The following is a 26,314-nucleotide window of genomic DNA, read 5'->3' as shown; positions in this document are numbered from 1 at the left end:
TGTCAGGTTACTGCCAGTGCATCTACGTGTGTGTGTGTGTGAGAGTGCGTAACACGCACGCTGAGAGGGGAAGTCATTCCTGTGAAGGAGCTTTCAGCCTCCGATCATCTTTAATCTGCTCGTTTATGCAGAGCGATGTTCAAGTGTGTCTCTCACTCACTCACACACACACACATACACACACACACACACACACACACACACACACACACACACACACACACACACTGTTTATAGAGACAAATGAAAGCCTTATTATTACAAGTGTTTCGTTGTTACGCAGTCACATGATGAGCAGCTCTCTGCACACACACATTAACAAGGTTAGAGCTGGAGGTTGGGATGTCATCACTGAGAAGGAAACCAATTATTCTTTTAACCACACACACACACACACACACACACACACACACACACACACACACACACACACACACACACACACACACACACACACACACACACACACAGATCCTGTCTTTAAGCCCCAGCAGCAGGAAATGAACCTTAATATCTGAAACATGATGAATAATTACAATGAGATGAAAAAGTCTGAATAAATAAGATCATAAAAGGCCGTCACATCAAATCTAATCCTCCCTGTGAAGATGACAACATCTGCCTCCACCCCTCCAAGGGTTAATTTCTAAAGCATAGAAATTAACCCTCGAAACACCTGCTCCACTGCAGGGTTTTTGTCCAAATGTAACACAGACATTAATAAATTTAAAGATATAAAAACAGGAACAAAATTTATTAATATCTGTATTTTATAAAGACCTTTGTGACTACTACATTACCTTATTGTGTGATTTTTATTTATAATAATGAGATAAACATCAGGTCAAACTCATTGTCCATTCGAGTCACTGCAGAAAAACAGGACACGATTATTAAAAGTAAAGTAGAAAAGAATGAAAATTACAGCTGAAAAATCAAAGCTCCAAAACTTCAGTTGAAGAATGTTGATTCAAGCATTTGTCTTATGACCAGCTGGTTCTTCTCCTTTCAGGTAAAGAAACTGTGTGTGAAGTCACTCTTTCATTGTGGGAAGTCTGTAATGATTTATTTCACAAGTGAATCATTAATAAATGAATGTAATCAGTGTGTGGATATGTTTAACACATCCACACACTGTGCACTGTGCTGCAGTGGTTTGAATCATATTTATCTAATAGACTCCAATTGGTTCATGTAAATGGTGAGTCTTCTTCACACACTAAGGTTAATTATGGAGTTCCACAGGGTTCTGTGCTAGGACCAATTCTATTTACACTATACATGCTTCCTTAGGCAGTATTATTAGAAAGCATAACATACATTTTCATTGTAATGCAGATGATGCTCAGCTTTATCTATACATGAAGCCAGATGACACACATCAATTAAACAAACTGCAGGAATGTCTTAATGACATAAAGGCCTGGATGACCTTTAATTTCCTGCTTCTAAATTCAGTTAAAACTTAAGTTATTGTACTCTGCCCTACAAACCCAAGAAATGGTGTCTAACCAGATACTTAGTCTGGATGGCATTACCTTGGCCTCCAGTAACACTGTGAGGAAACTTGGAGTTATTTTTGACCAGGATATGTCCTTCAATGCACACATTAAGCAAATATGTAGGACTGCTTTTTTTTTGCATATCTCTAAAATTAGAAACATCTTGTCTGAAAAGTTAATTGATGCATTTATTACTTCTAGGCTGGACTATTGTAATTCATTACTATCAGGCTGTCCTAAAAGCTCCCTGAAAAGCCTTCAGCTGGGCTAGGCTGCCGGCGGTTCCCATGATGCACTGAATATTTCTTCATTCACCTCTTTTCACTCTTTTTATACACACACCATTACTCATTAGTTATTATTAATTTCTAGCTCTCTTCCACAGCATGTCTTTTTTTCTCTCCCCTCAGCCCCAACCAGTCACAGCAGATGACTGCCCCTCCCTGAGCCTGGTTCTGCTGCAGGTTTCTTCCTGTTAAAAATACTTGCCCAAGTACTTGCTCCTAGGGGGTCGTCTGAGTGTTGAGTTTTCTCTGTATTATTGCAGGGTCTTTACCTTACAATATGAAATGCTTTGAGGTGACTGTTGTTTTGATTTAGTGTTATGTGACTGGGCCATAAGGAAGGCTCTTCATCACACCACACACACACGTGATGTTTTCACAGGTTTCATTGAGAAGCTTCAGTGGATGCTGAAGCCACATGATTTATATAAGTCATCATTTATTCATTCACTGCTTTATCTTAACCTCTGCCATTATTTTCAGTGTTGCCATTTCACCATCCGGAGACTGAAATATTGTGAGCTGGGATCATTCACTTTGGCCAAAAGCAATGCATGACTTCCACAAACTGAAACGTGGCTTCACTCCCCCAAAACACATTCATGTTAAGTCTCAACAAATGACTATGCCATAAAAAACTGGGAATAATGTGGGCTCAACCAAAACTAACACCATAAGACTAATGAGGAAGGAAACAGAGAATACCAAAGGTGCTTTAGGCTACTGATGGGAAAGCATAACTATTCCAATATCCATTATCAGCTAACAGTGATGGTAATTACAACTCACACTCAGAAACAGCTGGTGCTAAGTGGGGCTCATTTAGGGAGGTTTCCTACTGAGATTTTATTCAAAATTGACCACTGTTTGTTTGAGGTGGAAGGACTAAAGTCTGTGAGCCTTCACGGGCTCTTAAAAGCCAAGCTGCTGATGTGACTGAAACCAAAATTCTGGCTCCACCTCCTGATCCACATCCAAAATTTAATAGGTTCCTTAGCACATTCTCTACCTCTACACCATGTTTCCTAAAAATCAACCTTGTAGTCTTTGCTTAATTTTGCCAACAAACAAATGATACTAAAAATATATCCTAATTCACAAAGATAAATGAAAACTAAACACATCTAAAACCATGCTCCAATGGATTGTGGAAGTCAGACATAAAATCAACACAATAATGTGTGGTGTTTGCTGTGGAGGTCCTGAAGATGCAGCTATAAACAAAGGTGGATGCTGGATGGATGAGAAGCAGGGTGACAATGGGCCAGTTTGTCTGGCTTGGAAGGTACATGCTCATGCTGACTGCCAGAGGACCGCTGGAAGAGGGGTGTCAATTGTGTTATCTGTTGCGATCTATTTAGTCACTGCACAACCGTAGTGACAGACTGGTTTGCAATAAATCAGACTCTATCTTGGTGGCTATTGGACTTCACCAGGGCTGCCTTTATTCACCGGTTCTATCCATGACTTTTAGGGACAAGATTTCTAGGCTCATCCACAGGGTTTCCAGTTTGGAGGCCTCAGGATCAGGTCTCAGCTCATTGTGGATGATGTGATTCTATTGCCCCTGAGTGGTGATGAATCTGCTGTGGTGAAGAGAGCTGAGCGTGAAGGTGTAGTTGTTAGCTGATATACATTCCTACCCTCACCTATCACCACGAGCTGTGGGTAGTGATTAAACGAAGCCACGATGAGAAATTCATCTCTCCACCACAGATACCTTCACGCACTGAACATCTGCAGGGATTATACTCCCATCAGGCCCAGGATCACCTCAGGATCCTACAGGACAAGGGGGCGACACTTCACCGAGACCCACTGCTGGGTTAAAAACCATCGTAAACTGCACTGAATCGAATGTGGACACTTACATTTCACATAAAAAATACCTCCTGAGTTTATTATGGAGGACAGCAAAGAGACAGAAACAGAAACAAGACGACAGAGGAGTTTTTTTTTTATAAATCAGATAAGAGAAACAGTGATAATCGTGTGTGTGTGTGTGTGTGTGTGTGCCAATCTCCTTTCTTGCCACATGGCTGCACTCGCTGATTACCTGATTTGACTGTTTCAACCTCCCTGTTTGCCAATGGGCTTTACACACACGCACACTCACACACACATACACATACACACTCGTATGTGTGTGTTTGTAAAATGTAATGCTCTTTCCTGAGTGTGTGTGTCTGTGTGTGTGTGTGTGTGTGTGTGTGTGTGTGTGAGAGAGAGACGGAGAGAGACGGAGAGAGACGGAGAGAGACGGACAGCTAATGATGATGAATGTCGGGTCACTTCATTTCCATAAAAAAAGCTTTAACACCAAACACTGACGTTAGCCTCGACTGTCCGCAGTAATCCGGACTAACGGTGTAATCTCTGCTTCAAACTGTTTTTCTTTCTTCTTTCCAACATGACCTCCAAGTGTGTGAGTCCGTTGTTGCGGTGTGTGTTGTGTGAGACAAATAGATGTGGAAGCAGTATGACGTTTCTCTGGTTTCTTCCATTTTGAGGTGTAAATTCCAGCATGCTCGTGTACATTGGAGCCACTTGTTTGGACCTAATTTTTTAGCGTTTCCTGTTTTCAGTCCTGTTGTAGTTTCTTACTTCACTGTGTTTCTTTCATGATCAACCAGATTCTCAAAAGCTGCTTCAGTTTCTAAAACTAACTGAATGCAGATGAACAGCAGATTCTTCCATCTTTTAGACTTCTGTCTGTATGTGCTTCAGTATTAGAGCTTCTTAGGTTCTTCTCGACCTGAAAAACAAGCACTGACAGAACAAACTGAGCTCTGATCACTCTGATGAAGTCAATGTCAACTGACCCTGTTTGTCCACGACTGCTTCAAAGGTCAACACTAAACTTCCTGAAAGCAGCTTGCTGTGAGCTCAGTTATAACTGGTAACTTAAACTGGTGTATACTGGTGAAATAAGCATACAGTACAAGCAGAATTTCCTTCCTCTGCGCAGTCAATTAATACCAGGCTTCAGTCCGGATGACCACTTGTAATGGTTTGGCCAAAGCCATTACAAGCAAATCATACAAAAAACAAACTTCACTGCTTTACTATCAAATGTTCATCAGCCAAATGTCTGCCCACACAGTCCTGACAAAACCAGCTCCAAAACTTTCAACTCCACACATGCAGGAGGAAATGTGTTGTGGATGTTTCTGATTGTGTCTGATGATGAATCCAAACAGATTATTTTCTGAGGAGGCCGCATCCATGGAACGAGATCTTCTAATTTGGGTTTGTTTACCACTTTTGCACAAAAAGAAGGGGTTTAATACTATGTTGGTTCTTTTTTCTACCTGAATCTTATCTGTTTTTTTCCCAGTAAAGATTGTTTTCATCCTTACATTTGTGGTTCTGAAGAAAGACTCTCTCTGTTCTTTACTTTGAGCTTCTAAAACCAGAATAAGGTCTCGCCCAGGTTTCTGACAGAGCGAAATGATGTTTACATGTGTAAACTCATGACTACGATGCTCTACAATCCGTGTCATACCCGTGCACATGTAAGCCCATAAGCCTAGTTGAGTTGTCGGAGTCAAACCTCTGAAACAGTCGGGATTATTTCCAGTTATTAGAGTTTCTGTGGTCGACAGTCACTCGGCTGCACGCTGAGCACAAGGCAGCGTGGGTAATTGAATAAAACCATTACAGATGAATTATTAAAGACGTGGTGGGATGTGGTTTTCATTATGGAGCTAACAGCATGTCAGCTCACATCAGAGCTGCTGGACACAGAAAGCACACTGCAGAAATCCTCTTTCAACTACTGAAAGGTTGTTCATTAAACAAGGGGATGAATAGAAATGTCAGATGATTTACACCAGGATTCTGCTGGTGGAGGATCCGGATTAGGCTTCACACAAAGAAACAATCTTATCCCGTTTTTTCTAAACCTGGACAGACAGCAGCAAACAGCTGATCCAGGTTCACAAACCTGCGTACAGATGCAGGTTTCTCATGTTTTATGGACACATCATGTTAAAAAAGTGGGATTCTTATTTAAACACACACACACACACACACGCACACACGCACACACACACACACACACACTGAACGGACTGTTAAACTGGGAGTCTTGACCTGACACAAAACAAAAAACCCTGAACCCGTCTCCTTGTTTCTGTTCTTGATACCATCAGTACCTCATTGACACAACACTTTCTTACTCACGCAGCTGACCAATGACTGAGTGAGGTAAACCTCAGATACTCCTAAATCTGTCTGAGACCACATCTATTTTTTGACATCTCCATCTGGAAAAACTTCCCCAAATTTAACCGATAAAAGCTGCAAAACTGTGAGCTTAAAATGAATACGTTCAACCTCCATGAACGAGAGACATGGGAGTCCCTCGAGGTAACTGCTGTGATTTGGTGCTATATAAATAAAATTGAACAGAATTGAATTGGATGTCTCTGTTTGGTTATTATCAGTCCAGAGGGTGATTCAAAAAAGCTTTACAACAATAATTAAGTGGCACTAGTGGAAACAGGAATGGAGCAAAGCAAATCCATGGAAGTAGCTTCTTATGCGGCACATGTGTGAGTCTTTGATACTGGTGCTGGTTTGGCCTGAACCCAGTACAAAGTGCTCCAAAGGTGAAACCTTAATGTTGTGTAACAAAGTTCAGTCACCCCGAAGGTGTCGGATCATCTTAACCTTAACTCAAGGAAGGGTAAAACCAATTACAGTGTGTTTTCAGAATCCTGTGAAGGCCCTTTTTAAACCCAGCTGCAGCTGTGTAAGTTCTGCCACTGCTTCATTAGAGCATTATAGATTTATAGACCTGGCTGAATTTGCCTTCAGCCACCACTCTAAAGCATTATATATTTGGGAGCATGGTGGCAGGTGGGCCTGATGGGATTTCCCTCATGTGAACCAAACTTGGCCAAATCAGGAAATATGTTTTGAATCTTTAAATTTTTGTTGGTGCAGGTGTCGAAAAGGAGGAATGGATATTTATGTCCAAAACTGCAGGTGGAGAAAAGGTTTCATTTAAGCTGTGTGCATGCGTGCGTGTGAGTGAGTGTGTTATATGGAGGTTTGTGCAGGTGTGTGTTAGAGACCGCGAGTCAGTTTGAGTGGACACACAAACACAAGTTAAACAGCAGAATCAGTAGATGCAGCTGATGATTATCAGGACTCTGAGCAGCCAACCAGAACGCAGACTGATGGAAAAAACACACCAACAATAATCGCTTATTCTGTCTGTGTTTGTATAAAACAATTGTGTGTCTCAGTGCGTCCTACCTTGGGTAGCCTCTCCGGGTCTCCGGGGTGACGAGGGATGACCTTCTGTAACCTCTGGAAGCCGTAATCAATGGTGGGCTCGTTCAGTGCTGGGGAGGAGGAGGCTCATTGGTTAAAATCATCATTTATGTTCACTATCAAAACTTTTTAAAAGTCTTCAGGCTAAAAAAAAAAAAAAACGTGATTCCCGTGTTAAGCGCTCAGACTGTCTTCAAAGGGCTAGGATTGAACATTCAGTGGCAGATCAGATATGGGAAATTTTACTGATGAAGGACTGGAACAAAGCACCCAGCACCACTATTGAATCACTGAATGAGAGAAGATATCTATTAGATACATTACTCACAGATTACACGTAAGTGTCTTCATTTATTTGGATAATTTTGGATTAAAGATGTCAGTTTTTGATGTGGTGGACAGTGTGAATACAGTCGTGCATGGACAGAACAAAGGAAAAACGTAGCTGGAAAATAAATGTGAATGAAGGTAATAAAAATATGAGAAAAGAAATGTTTACAGGATTAATTTGGTGAAGGATTAGATTAGAATTTCTTCCTAATCTGTGAGCTTTCATAAAATTTGAACAGGCTCAAGCCTTCAGATTATTGAGGCAACTTCAACATAACGACATTGACAGGAAGAAACACAACTGAACAAACACATGGAGGCTTCATTAGAGTCACACTGATGGGAAAGCACACACTTCAGAAGCTGTTTGTCCCGATAATTTATGCTACTCTTTGTGAGGTGTAATAACTGCAGTCGTGCACATCACGGCGAATCTGCGATCCTCAGACACGCCGAATCCATCAGACTTGTTCATTTTTTGTTTTCCCCTCCCCTCCTCTCTCCTCTAACATCATTTACAGTTTAAACTGGTTGGGAGGTGATAAATCAGAGCGTCAGTGAACGCAGCCGAGCACAGCGAAGACTCAGTGTGTGTGTGTGTGTGTGTGTGTGTATTAGAGAGAGTGTGTGTGAAGTGCATGAATCATAATCCTGTCTTGGTTCAGCTGCATTTAACAAGCTTTAGACTGACTCTCCTATACATCAAACTGTGTATGTGTGTGTCTGTGTGTATGTGTGTGAATGTGTTCAGTCCTTGAAGGCTCACAGGGCGTGACAGGCAGCAGTTATAAGAGTGTGTTAGCTCTCCAGATGTCTGTGTTATCTGCAGCTCGCTGCGAGTAACTGTGACCTTGCGTTGTTGACTGTTACACACTTTACTATAACCTGTGTTTCTTCCACCTGCAGTCACTCTGATTCCTCATGGATAAAACCTGAATGCATCTTCACTGTGTCTTTAAGACACCTTTAAGCTCAATCTGAAGCCCTTTTCCTGGTTTGTAACCATTTCGTTTAACGAGAACGTCCAAATGCAATTTCACACACTTCTGTTTAAAACTACCAACCGGCTCCAAGAACTTCAAATATTCGATTCTTCTCCATCATCATCAGAGAGCATCTGATTCTGCAGCAAAATAAGCCCAAACATCCAGTCAGTCATAAAAAGTTATTTTCAGCTAGAAGGAGTCCTGCAGCAATCTTACCAGCATTAAATACATGAACCGAGTCTCAGACAACATCAGTCTGAAGCTGGAGTTATCACAAGAAAGAAGATGCAGCAATTAAATGAACTTGAAATGGTTGAAAAACTGGCAGTGGTTTGTTACCAAAGAGCTGCACAGCTGGGTTGGTGGTGATTTACCCTCGGGCTGTTATATTGACTGTCAGAGGCTTACAGTTTCTGCTGAGTGAAATAGTCAATCCTCAAACTCCAGATTTCCACCATTTATTCACTAGTTATTCTGCTCCACATTCAGCCCCATTCTTCCACATCTTCACATCTCTGGAAACAACTGACCTGCTAAATATCGCAACTGCAGACTGAACTGAGACAAACTGCTTTCATGAGTTCTGTCTTTATGTATGTGTTCACATTTCACTGCAGTTAGTTTAACAAATAAATACAGCTCTCCCTCCAGCTGTCATTAACTTCCTGGGAAGTCTTTACCTGATTGGTTAATTGTCTGAGATGAAGCGCTCTATTCAGGCATCCAATCAATACACTGTGATAGTGCATCCACGTGGTAACTAGCACAGTGTGCTGCTGCTGCTGAAGTCCCAGCATGCTGTTTAACTGATCCTCTGTTGTTATTGGCTGCTAATAAAGATTTGATGGCTTTGAATTGATTGGACATGACACAGAGCATAGATCTTGCAGTCCCTGAATGTCTGAAGACACGGCTTCAGCTCTGATTTCAGCTACATCATCAGCTGCAAAGCTGAGGGAATCCTCACGGATCAGTGTGCAGGTCATCAGTGTTTTCTGTTCCTGCAGTGTTGATGTCGAGTGTGTGTGTGTGTGTGTATACACCTGCTGTCAAACATCAGCTCGGCTTCATTTTGATACTAGTTTGTTTTTGCACTTGATTGATAGCTCTTTTAACCATATGACCGAGTTGAGTCGATGTTGGCTTCTTTTTTGTTGTTGTTTTTATTTGTTGGTGTTAATAAGTGAGTTTTGCTGTCAGACAGTTCAGGCTGCAGTGTGTACAGAACAGAACGTCGATACAGATTAGAGGAGGAGCTCAGAGCGATCGACAGATGTAGACAGAGGTGCTGTAATTCTCTTACATTCAGGTTTGAGCAGCAGTGTTAGTCGTGTGTGTGTGTGTGTGTTGAGGAAATGAAAATCTGAAGGCGGATCAGACAGGAGCGATCGATGCTTTGGAATCAATACTCATGGAAATTTCATGACTGTTGAAGCCATCTGTCTGCCCGAGCGCACATATTAACACACATTTCACCTCCACAGAGAAACTGTAACGAGCTGTGTGGTGTCGTTTATCTATATCAACAGGTTTCAATGATGGATCCTCTCTACTTTACTCATGTATTTCACATGCACAATAACCAGGCGTATGTATAAAAGATAAGCTGTATATCTATATTTGTGTTTAATAGTTTTAAACGATGCTGTTTTCTGGATTAATTCACCGTCTCTGGAGAGAAAGATTCTGTATTCTCAGCTATAAAGGTCCAATATTAGGGCACAGATTCCTTAACTTACTTACTTAAATCTCACATTGTTCACTTTATTCTTTTAAAAACTGGAGGATTTAGCTGCTTTGCAGAAAAAAAAATCTTCTCACTACTACCTTACTTATAAAATTCCTTATAAAACTTAATATACTTCTGCCACTGCTTATTCTGACTCCTGCATTGAAACTTCACCTCCTTCCAGGCTGCATGAAGGAGGAAAGCTTCAGCTCCACTCAGCAGCACTGAGCTCAGCTTTAGGTCAGCAGTGTAATGATGGTGGATGAAGGGGCCTTTTTAACTCTGTTAAGATAAAACCCATCATCTCATATTTCATGACTTTTCCTAAAATGAGTTTATTCACCATTCAGTGAATTTTGGAGTGTCAGATAAAAAGAAATACAATTACAACCTAGAACTGTGGACGGAGTCATTAATGATAAATAAATAGTTCAATAGATAAATATATAGAGGGCTGTAGTTAAATAAAAGATGAATAATTACCACAGGACTGAAATGGTCAGGGATGGGATGTTGAGCTCGATGAGAGGGGGTCAGAGTGTATGATGGATGCATGGAGAAGCGGGCGGGTTGCTGGTTGTGCAGAACTGAGCAGAGAGTCCAGAGGGTGGAGAACTAATCTGAGCAAACAAAGAGTGAAATCCAGAGCACAGCGACCAAAATGGGCAGGTTTTAGGCTGGAGGAGTAAAGCTGAGGAGGTGGAGCTGCAGACTGAGGAGGAGCAGTGTGAATAATGTGATAAGTGCAGCATTTCAGGGGTTTATTCCACCTGGGCTGTGAGTAAGAGACGGTCACAAAGGTTCAGCCCCAATGGGCGCATTTCTGGTGTGGGGCCCCTTCTGCATGAATTTAAGTTAGCTCCATATTTTCAAATGTGGACAAAATATAGAGTCACCCACATCCCTCTCACCTTCATGCCAGCCCAAAAACTGACTTACCAAAATCCACGTGATCACATTCCAGCGATCTTTGAACCTGCATCCTACACGTGTTGCTGAAGTTCTGAGTCCTGCTGAGGCTGAGGTTTGTGTTATGTTAGACTGAACTGTATCCCTGTGCAGTGTTCAGCACAGTGAAGGTACTTTTTTCCACATCACTTCCTGTTTTCTTTGCCCCTATTTTTGCTGTCTTTGGAAGAGCCAGTGCAAAGCATGCTGGGAGTAGGCTGGTGCAGGGTGGAGGTGATGGACCTCTCTAAACTGCTGAGGTTTGAAAGCAGCTGCTGTGTGGAGTGGAGGTCATGTGACTGATGATGTCACATACACACGTGACTGTTATCCTGTGGGCTGCAAACAGCTCAGAGGTCATTAATGTGAAGGTCCAGAGGCGGGTTTAGGGTTAATGGGATTTAAATGTGTGTAATTACGCCGACAGCAGCATGAACAGAAAAAAAAAAAAGGAAACGTAAACAGAGATGAGGAGGCAGGGAGGAAGGACATGAGGGAAGGATATGTGGAAAGATGGTGAGAAGAAATGCCCTCGAGTCTGGCAACAAATGCAGAAAGATGGTCTCATGAAGGCAGAGCTGTCAAAAAGACAGCTACAGCGGCTCAGACGTTCAGGTGAGTTTCTGAGCTTTGACCATCAAAATTTATTTAAAACTAATCTTGTTACTGACTGATGTTTGTCTTCAGTGAGAGTCTCAAAGGGTTTCTGAACCCTGAATGCTGTTTGAAGGTGTTTGCAGGTATGCTTCCTGAACACAGTGGAGTCCCAGCAGGTTAAAAAACTGGTGCAATTTCTTCTTGACCTCTGCTTGTTTGATTCTTGAGTCTGAGAAAAATTCTTTTAAGATTGAAAAAAAAAAAAAACTTTTTTAAAAAGGTGTCCAAATATCCCATGTGGTACCTGCTGCTAGAGGACACGTAAACTGTAAGATGTAGTGTTTTCCAATCCAATCAGCAGGAGATGTCCTTACCTGTGTAGACGAATCGTCCTGGTGCTCCTTTACAGAACTGCTTGGACTTGTAGGACAGCGTGACCTCGACGACTCCAGGGATGTGACGGGGAGGAGTCTGGACCCGAATAGCATGAGGGGTTATCAGCTGGAGAGAGAGAGAGATAATATGAGTCACTGTATTCCTTGTTTGTTTTATTGATTGATTACCCAATCAGTTGAGAGGGTGTTACCTCACTCCACACCAACATGGTGCCAAAGACGACCTGAAGGCCATCGAAGAAGTTGTCTCCAATCAGAATGACGGTGGCTCCGCCCGTCGTCCAGCCTTCGCTGGGACTGATGGCTTTAATGCAGGGAGTGGCTGCTGGACGAGAGACACCAAGAGGCACAGAGGGAGGGAGTGAGAGAGAGAGAGACAAGTGTTAGCATCTCATTATGTGAAGTTTCTCTGCAGTCCAGCAGAGGTGCCACAGTGAAGTCAGTCCCCATAGACTCCCATGTTAAAGTTTCACAGAAGAAATAAACATGTAGTACGCCACCCTCGTGTCCAAATATGATCACTTCTGGCTCCAACAAAACAACATGGTGAGAACCAAAATGCTTAAATCAAGACTTCAGAGTGGGGCTTCACAAACCAATGGCTGAAGTCCATGTTGTAAGTTCATTAGGCTTCAGTCTGCACACACAGGGGACACTTGTGTTTACCTCTGTTAACACTGGTCATAAAAAAACCTCTGCTCTGTCTAATTGGCTCAAGGAAAGAGAACTCTTTTTACACATGAATTCAGGTGCACTGATACACAAATTGAACTTAGATATGAAATTCTTGGTTGTATAAGGAAAGCTGAGGAAAACAAAAATTTGTTTGGGCTGTTATAAATTATAAGAACAAATTTTAAAACAGTCCATGAATTAAAAGTCAGTGTGAGCCACAGCCAGTCAAAGAAAAACATGCTAAATGTACCCTGCAAAAGCAGCATCCACACACATTATTATAGCATGCATGCATTAAACCATCTGCATTTCAAAACTACATTATATTGCCATAAGTATTCACTCACCCAGCCAAATAATTGAGTTCAGGTGTTCCAATCACTTCCATGGCCACAGGTGTATAAACCAAGCACCTAGGCATTTAGACTGCTTCTACAAATGGGTCGTTTTCAGGAGCTCAGTGAATTCCAGTCATCTGTGCAAGATGACCAGCTGTGAAATTTCACAATGCACAATGCAAAGCGCTGGATGCAGTGGTGTAAAGCACACTGGACTCTAGAGCAGTGGAGACGTGTTCTCTGGAGTTACCAATCAAGCTTTGGTGTAGAGTAGGGGTGCCCAAACTCGGCCTGTGGGCCGCTCAGGCCCCGCCCCCTACTTCCAGCCCGCGAATAGATGTAAAAAATAACATACAATTTGGCCCTCTAAGTTACTTTTTTGACATTTCGCCTTCCCCTCCAATTAAGAGGGTTAAGCAAAAGGTCAAAAAAGTAACTTAAAGGGCCAAATTTTATGTTATTTTTGACATCAATTCGCCGACCAGAAGGGGGCGTGGACGGAAGCGGCCTGTGGGCTGCAAGTTTGGGCACCCCTGGTTTAGAGGAACCTGACTGGCCTGCACAGACTCCTGACCTCAACCAGACAGAGCACCTTTGGGATGAATTAGAGTGGACACTGTTATCAGGCCTTCTCATCCAACATCAGTGTCTGACCTCACAAACCTGCTTCTGGAAGAATGGTCAAAAATTCCCATAAACCCTGGAGGAAAGCTTTGTGGAAAGCCTTCCCAGAAGAACTGAAGCTGTTATAGCTGCAAAGGGTGGGCCCACATCATATTAAACCCTATGGATTTAGAATGGGATGTCACTCAAGTTCATATGCGTCTGAAGGCAGATGAGCAAATACTTTTGGCAATATAATGTATCTGCAGGAATAATCCAGAGCTCCCCGTCAGGCCTTCTGCCAACACATGAACAAACAGTGGATGAGGAAATGAGTGTATCACATCCTCTGAGGTGTCTGCCAGTCATTGGTCACTGCTGTCACTGTGAACGCACCCTGGTTGAATATCATGATGTTTGTAGTGCTGAGGCTCACACAGAATACCGATCACTCAGTAACCAACACACAGTCTTCATCACAGAAAACACTCGGAGTCTCTCACTGCAGTCAAACATGAAATGATCCAAAGATCTCTCACGACCTCTCAGAGGGGTCCAGACCCACAGGTTGGGAACCACTGATCTACATTGCTGCAGTACTGAAGGTCACACACACGCTGATACACACTGACACACACACACACAATGTGATTTAATTGGGTCGTGGCTTTTATCCGCTTTAGCTTAGTTCACTAAAGTGCCACGCACACACACACACACACACACACACACACACACACACACACACACACACACACACACACACACACACACACACGGTGCTTTCATTTCACTTTATAATTAATCTGCAGTCGCACTTGATAGAAGAGAGAGAAGTAGTCATTACCGGCTGAGAGTGTGTGTGTGTGTGTGTGTGTGTGAGAGAGAGAGAGAGGTAGGGCAACTAATCTCATCACTGATGACTTCAAATGACATTACAGCACCTGACCTCTATTCTATTCTATTCTATTCTATTCTATTCTATAACAGGGCATCCGCCGAGTGTTGCGTGATTTAAACAATGTTTACAAAAGACTTCCTTTGAGTTGGCGTCATGTTAAATCTGCAGACTTTTTGTGATGCTGCTGCTTCATAGTTTAGGAGCGGCTTTGGGTTTGTTCTTTTATTCTTATATCAGGATGGGTTTCTAATACCTTTGTGTGAAAGTAATGGCTATGTGTTTATATCAGATCATAAATCACATACAGACAAAAAAATAAAAAGAATAAAAAGAACGAAAAGAACCTAAATCACGGAGACCCAAGTCTCAGCAGCTAAGCCCCAAATCTAGTCCCAAGTTTCCATCAGAGGTCACATCACACAGAGTGAGTATCCCAGCAATCATTTTTATTATGACATAGTGTAGAAACTCTAATATACTGTACACACACACACACACACACACACACACACACACACACACACACACACACACACACACACACACACACACACACACACACACACACACATCTGCTTCTGGAATAAAAGCATTCTGGGGAGTCTTGCATGATTGGTGAATTATTTCTACTATGAATTTCATATATTTTAGTTTCACCAGAAAAACTGTAAGCATGTTGCACAGATGAGGACTTCCTGTGTGATCTTTTCGTGTTTGTGGCGATCTGAGGAATGCGTCGTTTTAGTCAGAACAAAGATGGTGGTTGTAAAAATCGAGCTGTAGTTCTGGTGTGAAGGTGGAGCTGTCGTAGTGAGACCTGCAGGTTTTAGTGTGAGACTCTGTGTTTCCGCTGTGCTGAGGCAAGTCTGCAGAAATAACCGAGCACAGAGCTGCAAAATAAGAGAGGGTTCAAACCCACGGGACTCCACTGTGCTCTGACTGGGAGGGGTGGTTTCCATGGTAACTGTCTTTAATTAGGAGGGCAATTAAAGAGGTTGAACGGCCCACGAAAAGACACTCTCACACACACACACACACACACACACACACACACGCACACACACACATGCTGTCCTCTCTGGGGACCCTGAAGCGTTTGGTCTTCCTACCCACAAGCCACTGGGCTGATTCCTTTTCAAAGACCAGATTACACTCGTCTCCCTGCCCGACTGTTCAGGTTCCCGGTACAGATTTCTTCAAACCAGTAACAGATCATCTCAGTGCAGAAGCTCCTCAGTCCAGCTGAATGTGGTCAGCGGATTGACTCAAGGAGGAAATCAAATCTGCACACGGAGCTGAAACTCAAACTTTTCACATGCAAATTTGTGGCTTTACGGCTGGAAATGGCTCTGACAGTCACGACCTTTAAGAGAACAGTACAGCAGTTCTCCTGTTAGCAGTTCCAGAATCTGCTGGGTTTTTATAAGGTCCTGCTCTGGAGTCTCCACGTTAGCTCTCTGGCTGTCACCACATTTGGATGAACGGGTGGTGCTGTTATCAGCGCCATTATCTAAGGTGGGGGGCAGACAGCCAGCAGCTGCAGCCACCTGTGTCGGGATCATAAAGTGTAAAAAGTGGCGTACCCTCAGACGGGTCCAGTCTCCGGGCTCGGCGGCCATGTTTGGAGTTGTTGTGTACGAACATGTTGTCGGAAACGGCGAGAACGTGACCGTCCACATTCACCGTTGTTGACACCACCACCTGCAGAAACACAACCAAAACATTTTATTCATAACCTGCAGAAAAAAGGAACAATAACCAGTGAATAACAAACATTTATAGTGATGAAATTTCACGCTGGAGCTGAACGCTGCCTCAATTAGATTTGATGCAGTTCTCCTCGTGGACCGACACACACGTGAAACGTATTCTTTCCTCTTTAATAAAGTTTCCAAAAAGAAAAATGTATTGAAATGGGTTTTCTGGAATTCTAAGTCAAAAGGACGTTCTTGTCAGTGTGGTGATAAACTGCTGCTTGCTGACCTGGAGATAACAACAGTTATATTTTAAGCACTTTAAATGAAATCATGTTATAAATGTAAAAAAAAAAAAAAAGACATCTTCTGGAGCCCCACCCCCTGTGTGATGTCACAGCCTCTCCGGACTCTGACAGGTGCCAGGTTGTGGCCATTCATCATCCGTGGCTGGCTGCCGTGGCGAGGTTGTTGCCGTTGATCCATGGCGATGGAGCAGAAGGTCGCACAGAGAGCGAGTAGAAGTGTCCTCTCTGTCGCCACGGTGACTAACCAGCACATCCTTCACCCTGCTGTCACCACGACAACCACAGACAAGTCCACACCTGACTTCACCTGTCTCCCTCCTCTGAGCCGACTCTCTCTCTCTCCTCCTGTGACTCGCTCGGCCCGTCTCCCTCCTCTGCTGGTTTAACTGGACTCAACATCCTGTCAGCTCGGCCAGCACGGCGTGGCGGCGAGTGTGTGCTGCTGTGTGATCGTGTTACTGTGTGTGTATGCATTACTGTGTGCGTGTGTGTGAGACAGCAGATGCAGTGAAGCTGCGAGACAAAGAGCAGACGGAGGAGGAGGAGAGTTTTCTCTAATGACGTCTACTCTCTTTCGGCAGGAGTGAAGCTTTGTGAGTAAAATCTGACTGAACACTCACCTTCTCTCTGAACGCGAGCTGATTGGATGAAGAGCAGGTGTACACCATCAGATTTCGTTTAAAAAATCATTTGTGGGGTAAAGCTGAAGGCCCCGTATCACCCAGAGGTTTCTGAAGCTTTGAAGCCCAAGTTTTAGCATTTAGCCGCTGTTTGTTTGTTTGTTTGTTTGTTTGAGGAAGTGAGCAGCAAACCGGAGCTCAGTCTTTTTGGACAGTCTGTTAGTCCAATGAAGTGCACATCAGCCATATTATTGGTCAGAAAACAACTGCAGTTAGCTGAGGTGAAGCCTAGCAGACTGGCTGTAGCTGCTGTCAGTCAAAGAGGCCACCTGTCTGTCAAAGAGGCCACGCCCCCAATAATTCAAACTTTAAGCCTTAATTTAAACATGTGAGTTATAGAACCCCCACCCCCCACAGTTTTTATGAAGGGGAAATTAGCTACAGAGACCAAAACAGTTCCTGTATCAGGCTGTAAACATGTTTATTTCTGCTGTAGTTTTAACATGGGAGTCTATGGGGACTGGCTCACTGTGGCGCCTCTGTTGGACTGCAGTGGTACTGCAGCTTTTGGTGCTTCAAACCCTAACACTGAGCCTTCATTCTTCAGGCTGATGGTTGGATAAAGTCAGAGTATTCACTGCCACTAACACGGTATCAGCATGTTACCGCAGTCTAACCTGGTGTAACTCAGTTAAGACACAGACTGATAACAGCAAACAGTTGTGTGGTTACTGGGTTTGTGTGATTGGCAGCGAATACCTGTGTGATATAATATTTGATCATGAGCATGTTTCATAATGTTCGTGACTTTAAACCAAAATCTGACATGCCAGTGGAATCCCTGCAGTGAAGAAGGAGACGTGATGACTATGAAGCTGAAACTTCACACATGCGATCGTGGATGTTCGACTTCTTTAAGGAGCATTTCTACAAACAGTGACGCTGTTCAGAGCTTTTTAAGGTGCTGATGGACTTTAAAGGAAAAACACTGATATCTTTGATGCTGCTTTAATCACACTTTATACACTAAAGTCATAAAATAATTCAGGTGCTGTTAAGTCTGTAGCGTTCTGCTTCATGTTACTGAGGTTGTTTTATTAGCAGTAATGATCAGTTTTAGTTTCTGTATGTTTTGTATGCTTGGTGGTATTTTATTCTTTTTTTTTCCAGTTTGATGTTTTTCATTTTTGTCATTTCATCTGAAATCTTTCCTCCTCTGCTTCATTTTCCCTGCTGCTCCCGTCTCCTGTCTTCAGCTGCTCTTTTTGAGTCTAATGGGATGATCCAGCTGATCAATAATTAGAGGATCAATCACAGGCCTGTTGTCACTGATAAGCTGTCAGCTGGTGCTCATTGTTAAGTGGCTGATGAATGGACCACTTGTGGTTGAGTGTGTTTGACTGTAAAGCGTCTTTTATCTGAGCAGTCGGTTAATCTGAGCTTTATGGAGACACTCGGGGTCAACAGCCTCTCACTGAGACAAACTGCAGGATTAAACACGATGAATTCCAGCAGCTTTATGGGCTTCGGTGCGCCTCGTGTTATATAACTCAAACAGCGTGCGAGTCAGCTTCTACCGCATCTGCCATATGTGACAATTATTGAGATTATGATTGAAATTTAGACATAAAATTCCCACAGAGGACGTTTTATGCAGCTTTAAATTCAGAGGAGCTTTTTTTTTTATATATTTTATTTTTATCTCATATTGAGTGTCTGCACAGGGATGACAGCTACATTTTAAAAGATGTCAAATATATGAAAATTTGTCTCTTAATCCATATATTTTTAATCATATTAACCCTCTGAGGTCCAAGCCATCACAGATAACAAGCTTACCTGAACTCTGCGTTTTGGAGGCTCTGAACATGCGGCTAGAAAAACTGTGAATTTCCACATAAAGTGAGCCACCTGGTGACCGACCCCCCCCCCCCCCCCGTGATGCTGACATCAGGATAACTGGTCTGTGTTCTTTTTCACATCATCTTTGTCTTGTGCTTTAAATCCAGTGCACCTCTTTCCTTTACGGCGCTGGTTTCACCCAAACGAGCGTCGGACCTTCAGCTGGTTTCACCCTCCCACATTCTGTATGCAGAAGATCAGCAGCTTCAGATATTTGCTGCATGTTTCTGTGTGTGGAGCCAGCGTCAGTCTGAACCCTGCAGATCCCCTCACAAAGCGTCTGTTGGTCTCACAAAGCTCCGGATGTTGAGGAGAGATGTTCGTCTGGTGGGGTTTCTTGGACCTCGTGTTTGTGAAGAATCTTCTGGTAAACCACATGAAGACGACCTTCTTTCTTTTATTAGGATCAATATTAGCTGCGGCCACACACTCACACTCACACAGACAAGAACGTGAACAAGCAGGCTCTTCTCCAGAAGTAATAATTAAGATTCATATCAAACCCAGATCAAATTGTAATTCTAATGAACATTATTTCTTCTGTAATGTAATTTTCATTTACTTTACTTCCAAAATTAAAGTTATACATGAGCTGGGACACCTGACTCATCTCATTTGTTTTTCTCTTCACTTGTAATTAAAGTTCAAGGAAAATAATCTTTAGAGTAATATATATTTTTTAAAAGTTTAATTATTGATTCAAGGAATGTCAAATAATGGTGATCTCTAAACTAGCATGGCTGCGATCAATCGAGCTGCCCTGGCTCTTAGTACCAAGCTACTTTTTTTGATGTGAAACTTGAATTTAATTGGATTTCCTAAAAGCGATTAATGCACTAAAATAATCTGATGTTTTTTGGGGTGTAAGTTAAATTTCTATATCCTAAAGTCCATTAAATATTTAAAATGCTTCATTCAGACACCAAAGGCTGAACACAAAAACATTACAGATGCGTAAGGAAATAAGAGGGAGGACAGACAGACAGACACACACACAGGCAGACAGACGGTCCCTGATGACCTCTCATATTTTATCTGCAAAGCAATAAGCCTTGGGCCGCCCTGCTGCAATGCATTGTGGGTACAGCAGGTCCTCCACAGCCATGTCCTGCCCTTTAGGGAAATGAATTCATCTGTGTGTGTGTGTGTGTGTGTGTGTGTGTGTGTGTGTGTGTGTGTGTGTGTGTGTGTGTGTGTGTGTGTGTGTGTTACCTGAAACCGCCTCATGTCTCGTGGGTTTCCTGCATTTTTCAGACAGTTCTGGTTACACTTCAGGAAGAACTTGAGGAAGAACCTGCAGACACAGATCAGATGTGATCAGGGCTGATTGCATATTGATCAGTCAGTAATAAACTCTCAGTAATCAGTCAGGCATTGATGAACACACACATGCACGCCTCTGTTTGGTTCAGATTAAACTTGGATGATCTGCTGTCACACACAAATGTGTAAAAATCAACTCAGAGATGAGGCCATCAGCAGCACCTGCAGTATTAACGGTCGCTGGATGAAAACAGTGATATTAACCCTGAGGTCCTAGTTATCGGCGATGACTCTAAACCGAAGCAGTCCAAATATGTCAGTTTTTGTTTTAATTAAAATCATTTACTGATCTGTTCGAAATGGGCTTTTAAAAGAAGAAAATAAAATGAAAGATATAATGTGTGAGAGACCAAAACACGAGCGCCTCCTCAGAATATTTGCTGTACTTTTTTCTTTGTTTTGTTTTTGAAATTATTTTGGTGAAATGCTGCAAAAAAATTTAGCTTGACCACATGATCTCACTGAGTGGATTTTTTATACTAGAAGTGAGGAAAACTGAAGCACAGAAATAAGTGAAGGAGGCAGTAAGGTGGAGGTTTTTTCCCCTGTGGAGGTGCTGGTGGATGTTAGGATTCCTGGTCCACTTCCACTAGCAGGCTGAGTGGGACGGTCTGTCCTCCACAGTGCTCCACAAACCCGAGCATTATGGCTAACAGGTGGATTCTCCCATTTTAGTACAGCTAGCCACCAACGAACCACCTCTTACTGCAAACAGTGACAGCTGACAGGTTTTTCTCTCTCTTTCAACACAAAACTCACTGCTGCAGCCATTGTTGGTACAAACGTGACCACTTTTTGGTTTTAGTTTCCTCATTTTACACTCAGTCTTTGGCTCTGTCACTAGTTAGCTAACGTACCTAACATAGACCAATGTAGGACTATTAGCACCGACCAACCAACCAACGAACTGATGTCATATTCTACACTTGGAAAAGACGGTGCAATGTTTCTAAACACAAAGTTATGAAATTATTTAATTTACTCTGTGTTCTTGTCCATGTTTCTTTCTTTCTTGAAAAGGACCAACAGTTGGACATCTACAGCTCAGCTCGGCGGTTTCCTGGGTTTTCTGCTGATGCTGTAAAACTGCCCCACGCTGAGAACGTCAGACCCCTCAAACTAAAAGCAGGAGTTTCTTTTGGAGTCGTTTCTCTTTGTCGTTCTTTTAGAACATCAGTCAGTCCAAACTGACAGAGAGCAGCAAAGAGGATACAGAAAGCCATGAAGGCTTTTTAACTGACAGAAAATAATCTGGAAAATTAACAATTTTGATAACGATGTTTTCTGCTGCAAGCTAATTACTTTGAACCTAGAAGTGAAATAATGTGAGCCTATGAATGGACTACACTAGGATCACATCTTCCAGAGGAGCGACCAGGAAGTGTCCAATAATAACTTATTTCTGGGTTTAGGACTTTTCTGTGCCCTCAGACCCCTGTTCAGTATCTCTTCTTGTAAGACTTAGAGGATCTGCTGCTCACGCCGTACAAGTCAGATACCAGCAGGAAGCCTCGGAGCTGTGCAGAGTCCACAGCTGGGCTGAGCTTGGCTTTAACAGACACCTGCTGACCAATCAGGGTTTAAAGATCTGTTGGTTGATGTGTGCTTTATGTGTTTCAGAGAACACATGGAAGAAATATTTACACTCAGTAAGGATATTTGTGTCTGTATGTTTAGTTCCTGTGTCTTACAGTGGGTAAATCCAAAGGACACGCTCTCTGTCATCCTGTCAGCTGTAACCCTGAGCGCTCCCTCTCTCTCTCTTCCTCTGCTGTCATCCTCTCCCAGGAGAGATGGAGGGATGGAGGAGAGAAGACAAAGAGCAGAGACTACAGCAGCATCCACGCTCGACTCTAAACACCACCGTCTGCTTCTCCGAAATCTGTCGGCCTTCTCGGGTCTGACGTTCTCTGCAGAAGCTCATTCATGTTTTCTACAATTTCAGAAAATACTGTGATACCAGCTGTTTAGACGGGGGGGTGTGCGCAGGGTCAGTACCACAGCATCACAGTGGTTTCCACAGTAACGGGTTGTAAACACACACACACACACACACACACACACACACACACACACACACACACACAGAAGGACAAAAAAGACAGAACTCGCTCTAAGGCGATGTTTCTGGTCTCTGAGGGTCTCTGCAGTATTGATTACCCAGCATTCCTTGCAGCTTGTCTCTAATGAGCCTACAGAAGGACAAAGTGCTGACACTGGCACACACTCACACAAATGCGTGCACACACTCATACCCACACACAATCTTATCTCTGAACAGATGCTCTGTAAACAAATTGAGCTTTTCCAAAAAGAAGTTCAGCGCCGCAGACTGAAATCATTTGTACACTTTGAATCAGTAACCAACAGAGGAGCCTTCAGCTATTATAATAATAATATTAATAAAATAATATTATTATTAGGAGTTCAAGAAGCTTTACTGACTGCACACCTGTCCAGGTGAACACTGATGCTTTGTGAATTCTCAGGTGTGCTCGCTTTCAGTTGGACCTCAGAATAAGTGTTGAAGGGCGTGGCTGTTGCGCCATTGGGAAGTACATCATCCAATCTGGCCCAAACCTCTCAAATGTGATAAGGGTCCACCTCCAAAAGCAACAGTATGGTACTATTAATGATAGTTGCAGCGCCACCTAGTTTATACTTTGATGTACTGCTCCTCTCAGGTTGACTGCATCCAGCTCAAAACTGGTCTGAATAAACATCAGACCTTGATGATGCTTCGGTATGAAAATTATCAGTGTTCATTTAACGGCACACATTGGAGGCGTGGTGATTCACCAACAGTGTTGTCGCTGCCTGCTTCATTCTCCGAGTGTTAAATAACACTATTTTGTTTTGTTGGTGTCACCATCAGGTTCTGGCATCACTGAGTTGGGGTTCTCACTTCCAACTCATCATTTATTTAATAAGAAAACTGTTGTGATGGGGATTATTTGAAATCTTAGGTTACATTAATGTGGTCTTTTTTTTGGGGGGGGGCGGGCAAACATCTCATGATGTGTGTTAGTTAGATTGTATAATGTTTTTGACCCCAGACTGCCAAACTTCACATACTCTGACAGGACAGGGTCAGGGTGCTTAGACCTCAGCGGCACCACAGAAAAACTGTACGAGAATTCCTTTAAAAGGTAAAACGCACCACGAACACGAAGACAAACTCCAACCCTAACCCACTTCATGGGTGTTAAGAGGTTAACTCTAGCTACATCTTCTCCTAATCCAAAACTAGTTTTTAGTGTCTAAACCAGCAAGTGAAAGTGAAACAATTCTGTGAGTGAATAAAAACCCAGAAAGGTTGAGTTGGATCATAAGTCAAGCTCCAACCACCTAATATGGACTCTGCAGTTCTCTAAAACATGGTGCTGCCTCTCAGTGGCTGAACGAGCCACAGCTGGTGCATCAAGACACCAACGCAGAAACCACGCGGTTATGATGAGAATACCACGGTTACGACTGCCCAGCAGGAAGTCCTACTGATGTTTGTCTGAAGATAACATCTGTCTGTCAGCGTGACCTCTGACCTCTGATCGGCTGCTCACACACAGTCTTATCACCATGCTAACTGCCCGGCATCAGCAGTCTCAGCTGATCGTCCTCTTATCTTCTTACACACAGACTCAGTCTATCTCCACCCTCCTCTTCACCTCCTCCTCGTTTCGCCTTCCTCGTTTCCCCCGTATTTCCTCGCCAGCAATCGAGGTCATAAATCTACACACAGGACAGATTAAGCTTTCAATTTGTTATGTGATAAGCAGGGAAGACCCGACACACACACACACACACACACACACACACACACACACACACACACTCACACACTGTAACTCTCATATTTACGAGCAGAAAATTAGGACACGCCACAGATTTATCTCCACAAAGAATAGAAGTCAAACACACACACACACACACACACACACAGTGTCGGAGTTAATATGCTCTATGAGGTAGAAAATGTAGTCGCAGTGTGAGGACGAATTATACTGACGGTAATGTACTGCCTCAGAGTGTGTGTGTGTGTGTGTGTGTGTGTGTGTGTGTGTGTGTGTGTGTGTGTGATTTACGTGCTGCTGGCAGCTCTGTCTGTTAATCTGATGCGAGTCATTTGCGCTGCTCTCTCTCAGGTTCATCTTTACTTTAAAGCAGCTGCTGCCTTTAAACACTGAAACTCTTCACCGTCTCTACACACACACTCATTTTCTGTTACTCCACATCAAATTATCTTTTTATGAAATGTCATGAATAAAGATAAACATGTTGCTTTCACAACAACAGGAGAAACGATAATAGGTGCTGTCGTCATTAGGAGAAACTCAAGTATGCTGCAGATGCAAATATCAAAAACAGATATTAATATTTGGACATTTTAATGAGTAAAAAATGCACCTGCAGAAATGACTGAGCTAAGAAGTCAACCTTCCCTTTGGTTAAAAACTACAAGCATGTGAAATGAGTCCAAATGTTCAGTAAGAATAAAAAATAATATTGATTCCCCCTCGAAATTTAACTTAATTTCAGTTTAGTTTCATACATTTACTACTTATGAGGAACTTCTATGAGAACACAAATGCAGACATTAGCTGGTCTTTAACTATCGGATCAGATCAGAGTCTGTCAGTCTGCTGAGTCACAGATTTATCCGTATCGACATAATGCAGAAAAAGATGTCTGAAGCTTTTGAGCTTTTCTGTGGTTTCATTCTCAGAGCTGACAGATTTAAGACATCTCCTATAATCAAACTGGACCTTAACCTGAAGACGCCTTCAGAAGAAGTTCAGGACCATTTTCTGGAAAAATTTGTCAGCAGTGGGGCTTTGAGATTCAGTCTCACAGAGATTACAGAGGAGCTTCATGAGGAAAGACAAACAGCTGCTGTTAACAAATCAGTCTGACTGCCACTTAGATGTAATTAATGATGCTGCTAATTAGCAGCAGGCAGGTAGGTTAAAGGGGGAGGAGCCAAGTCACAGAGAGGAGGAGGAGCAACCAATCATCAGTCAGTGGATTCAGTAATCTCACAGTAGAGCCCTGAGAAATAACATGAGTTGATGTGAGGCCTGAAATGCAAACAGAAAGAGAGCAGCAGCTGGACTGAAACATGAGGAGAGATTATCCAGGTACATCCAGAGACTGTCAACAGACACCGACCTGCTGGATGTTCACTTCCTCTTTGAAACACCAAACCATCAGCTTCCTTTACATCTGTTTCATTGTTTTTTTTTTTTGTTCTAATTTTCATCCTGTAAAGTTTGAGTCCAGCTGCTCAGTCTTTGTGAAATGAAACAGAGCATGTTGAGGTTCACTGGCCCACAACTTCATATTTTTCATTTCAGTGCCACTGGCAGGATTTAATTTCAATAGATGTATAAGAAATTTAAATGTTCATGGATTATAAACAGCTGAAGCATCACTGAGAGTTCTTCATTTGATTCAATTCAATTTTATTTTTACGGAGCCAAATCACCACAAGCAGTCACCTCAAGGTGCTTTATACTGTAAGGCAGGGATCCTCAAATCCAGGCCTCGAGGTCCGGAGTGCTGCAGGTTTTAGATGTGTCCCTGATCCAACACACCTGAGTCAAGTATAGAAGTCGTTAGCAGGACTCTGGAGAACTTGACTGCGTACTGAGGAGGTAATTCAGCCATTTGTGTTGGATCAGGGACACAACTAAAACCTGCAGGACACCGGACCTCGAGGCCTGGATTTGAGGATCCCTGCTGTAAGGTAAAGACCCTACAATAACACACAGAAAACCCAACAATCAAAATGACCCTCTCTGAGCAGGCACTTGGCAACAGTGGGAAGGAAAAACTCCCTTTTAACAGGAAGAAACGTCCAGTGGGACCAGGCTCAGGGAGGGACAACCATCTGCTGAGG

The 26,314-nt window shown here is 42.8% G+C and overlaps 1 protein-coding gene across 4 annotated transcripts in view; it reads right to left on the bottom strand.

Moving 5' to 3' along the window:
* Positions 1–26,314, bottom strand: part of ebf3a (EBF transcription factor 3a) — a 65,447-nt gene that overhangs the window by 15,125 nt on the left and 24,008 nt on the right. For 2 of the 4 annotated variants that reach the window (XM_030755918.1, XM_030755916.1), the window contains exons 7-11: positions 20,308–20,389; positions 16,155–16,272; positions 12,246–12,376; positions 12,034–12,160; positions 7,052–7,140 (exon numbers count right to left, since the gene is read on the bottom strand). In XM_030755918.1, the coding sequence (XP_030611778.1) occupies positions 7,052–7,140; positions 12,034–12,160; positions 12,246–12,376; positions 16,155–16,272; positions 20,308–20,389 (547 nt within the window). Of the gene's footprint in view, positions 1–7,051; positions 7,141–12,033; positions 12,161–12,245; positions 12,380–16,154; positions 16,273–20,307; positions 20,390–26,314 lie in introns of all 4 variants that reach the window. The other 2 variants (XM_030755917.1, XM_030755915.1) reach the window with 1 other exon arrangement.

Source organism: Archocentrus centrarchus, chromosome 19 (genome assembly GCF_007364275.1).
Source record: "Archocentrus centrarchus isolate MPI-CPG fArcCen1 chromosome 19, fArcCen1, whole genome shotgun sequence".
NCBI lineage: Eukaryota > Metazoa > Chordata > Actinopteri > Cichliformes > Cichlidae > Archocentrus > Archocentrus centrarchus.
This window is presented reverse-complemented; position numbering and strand designations above follow the sequence as displayed.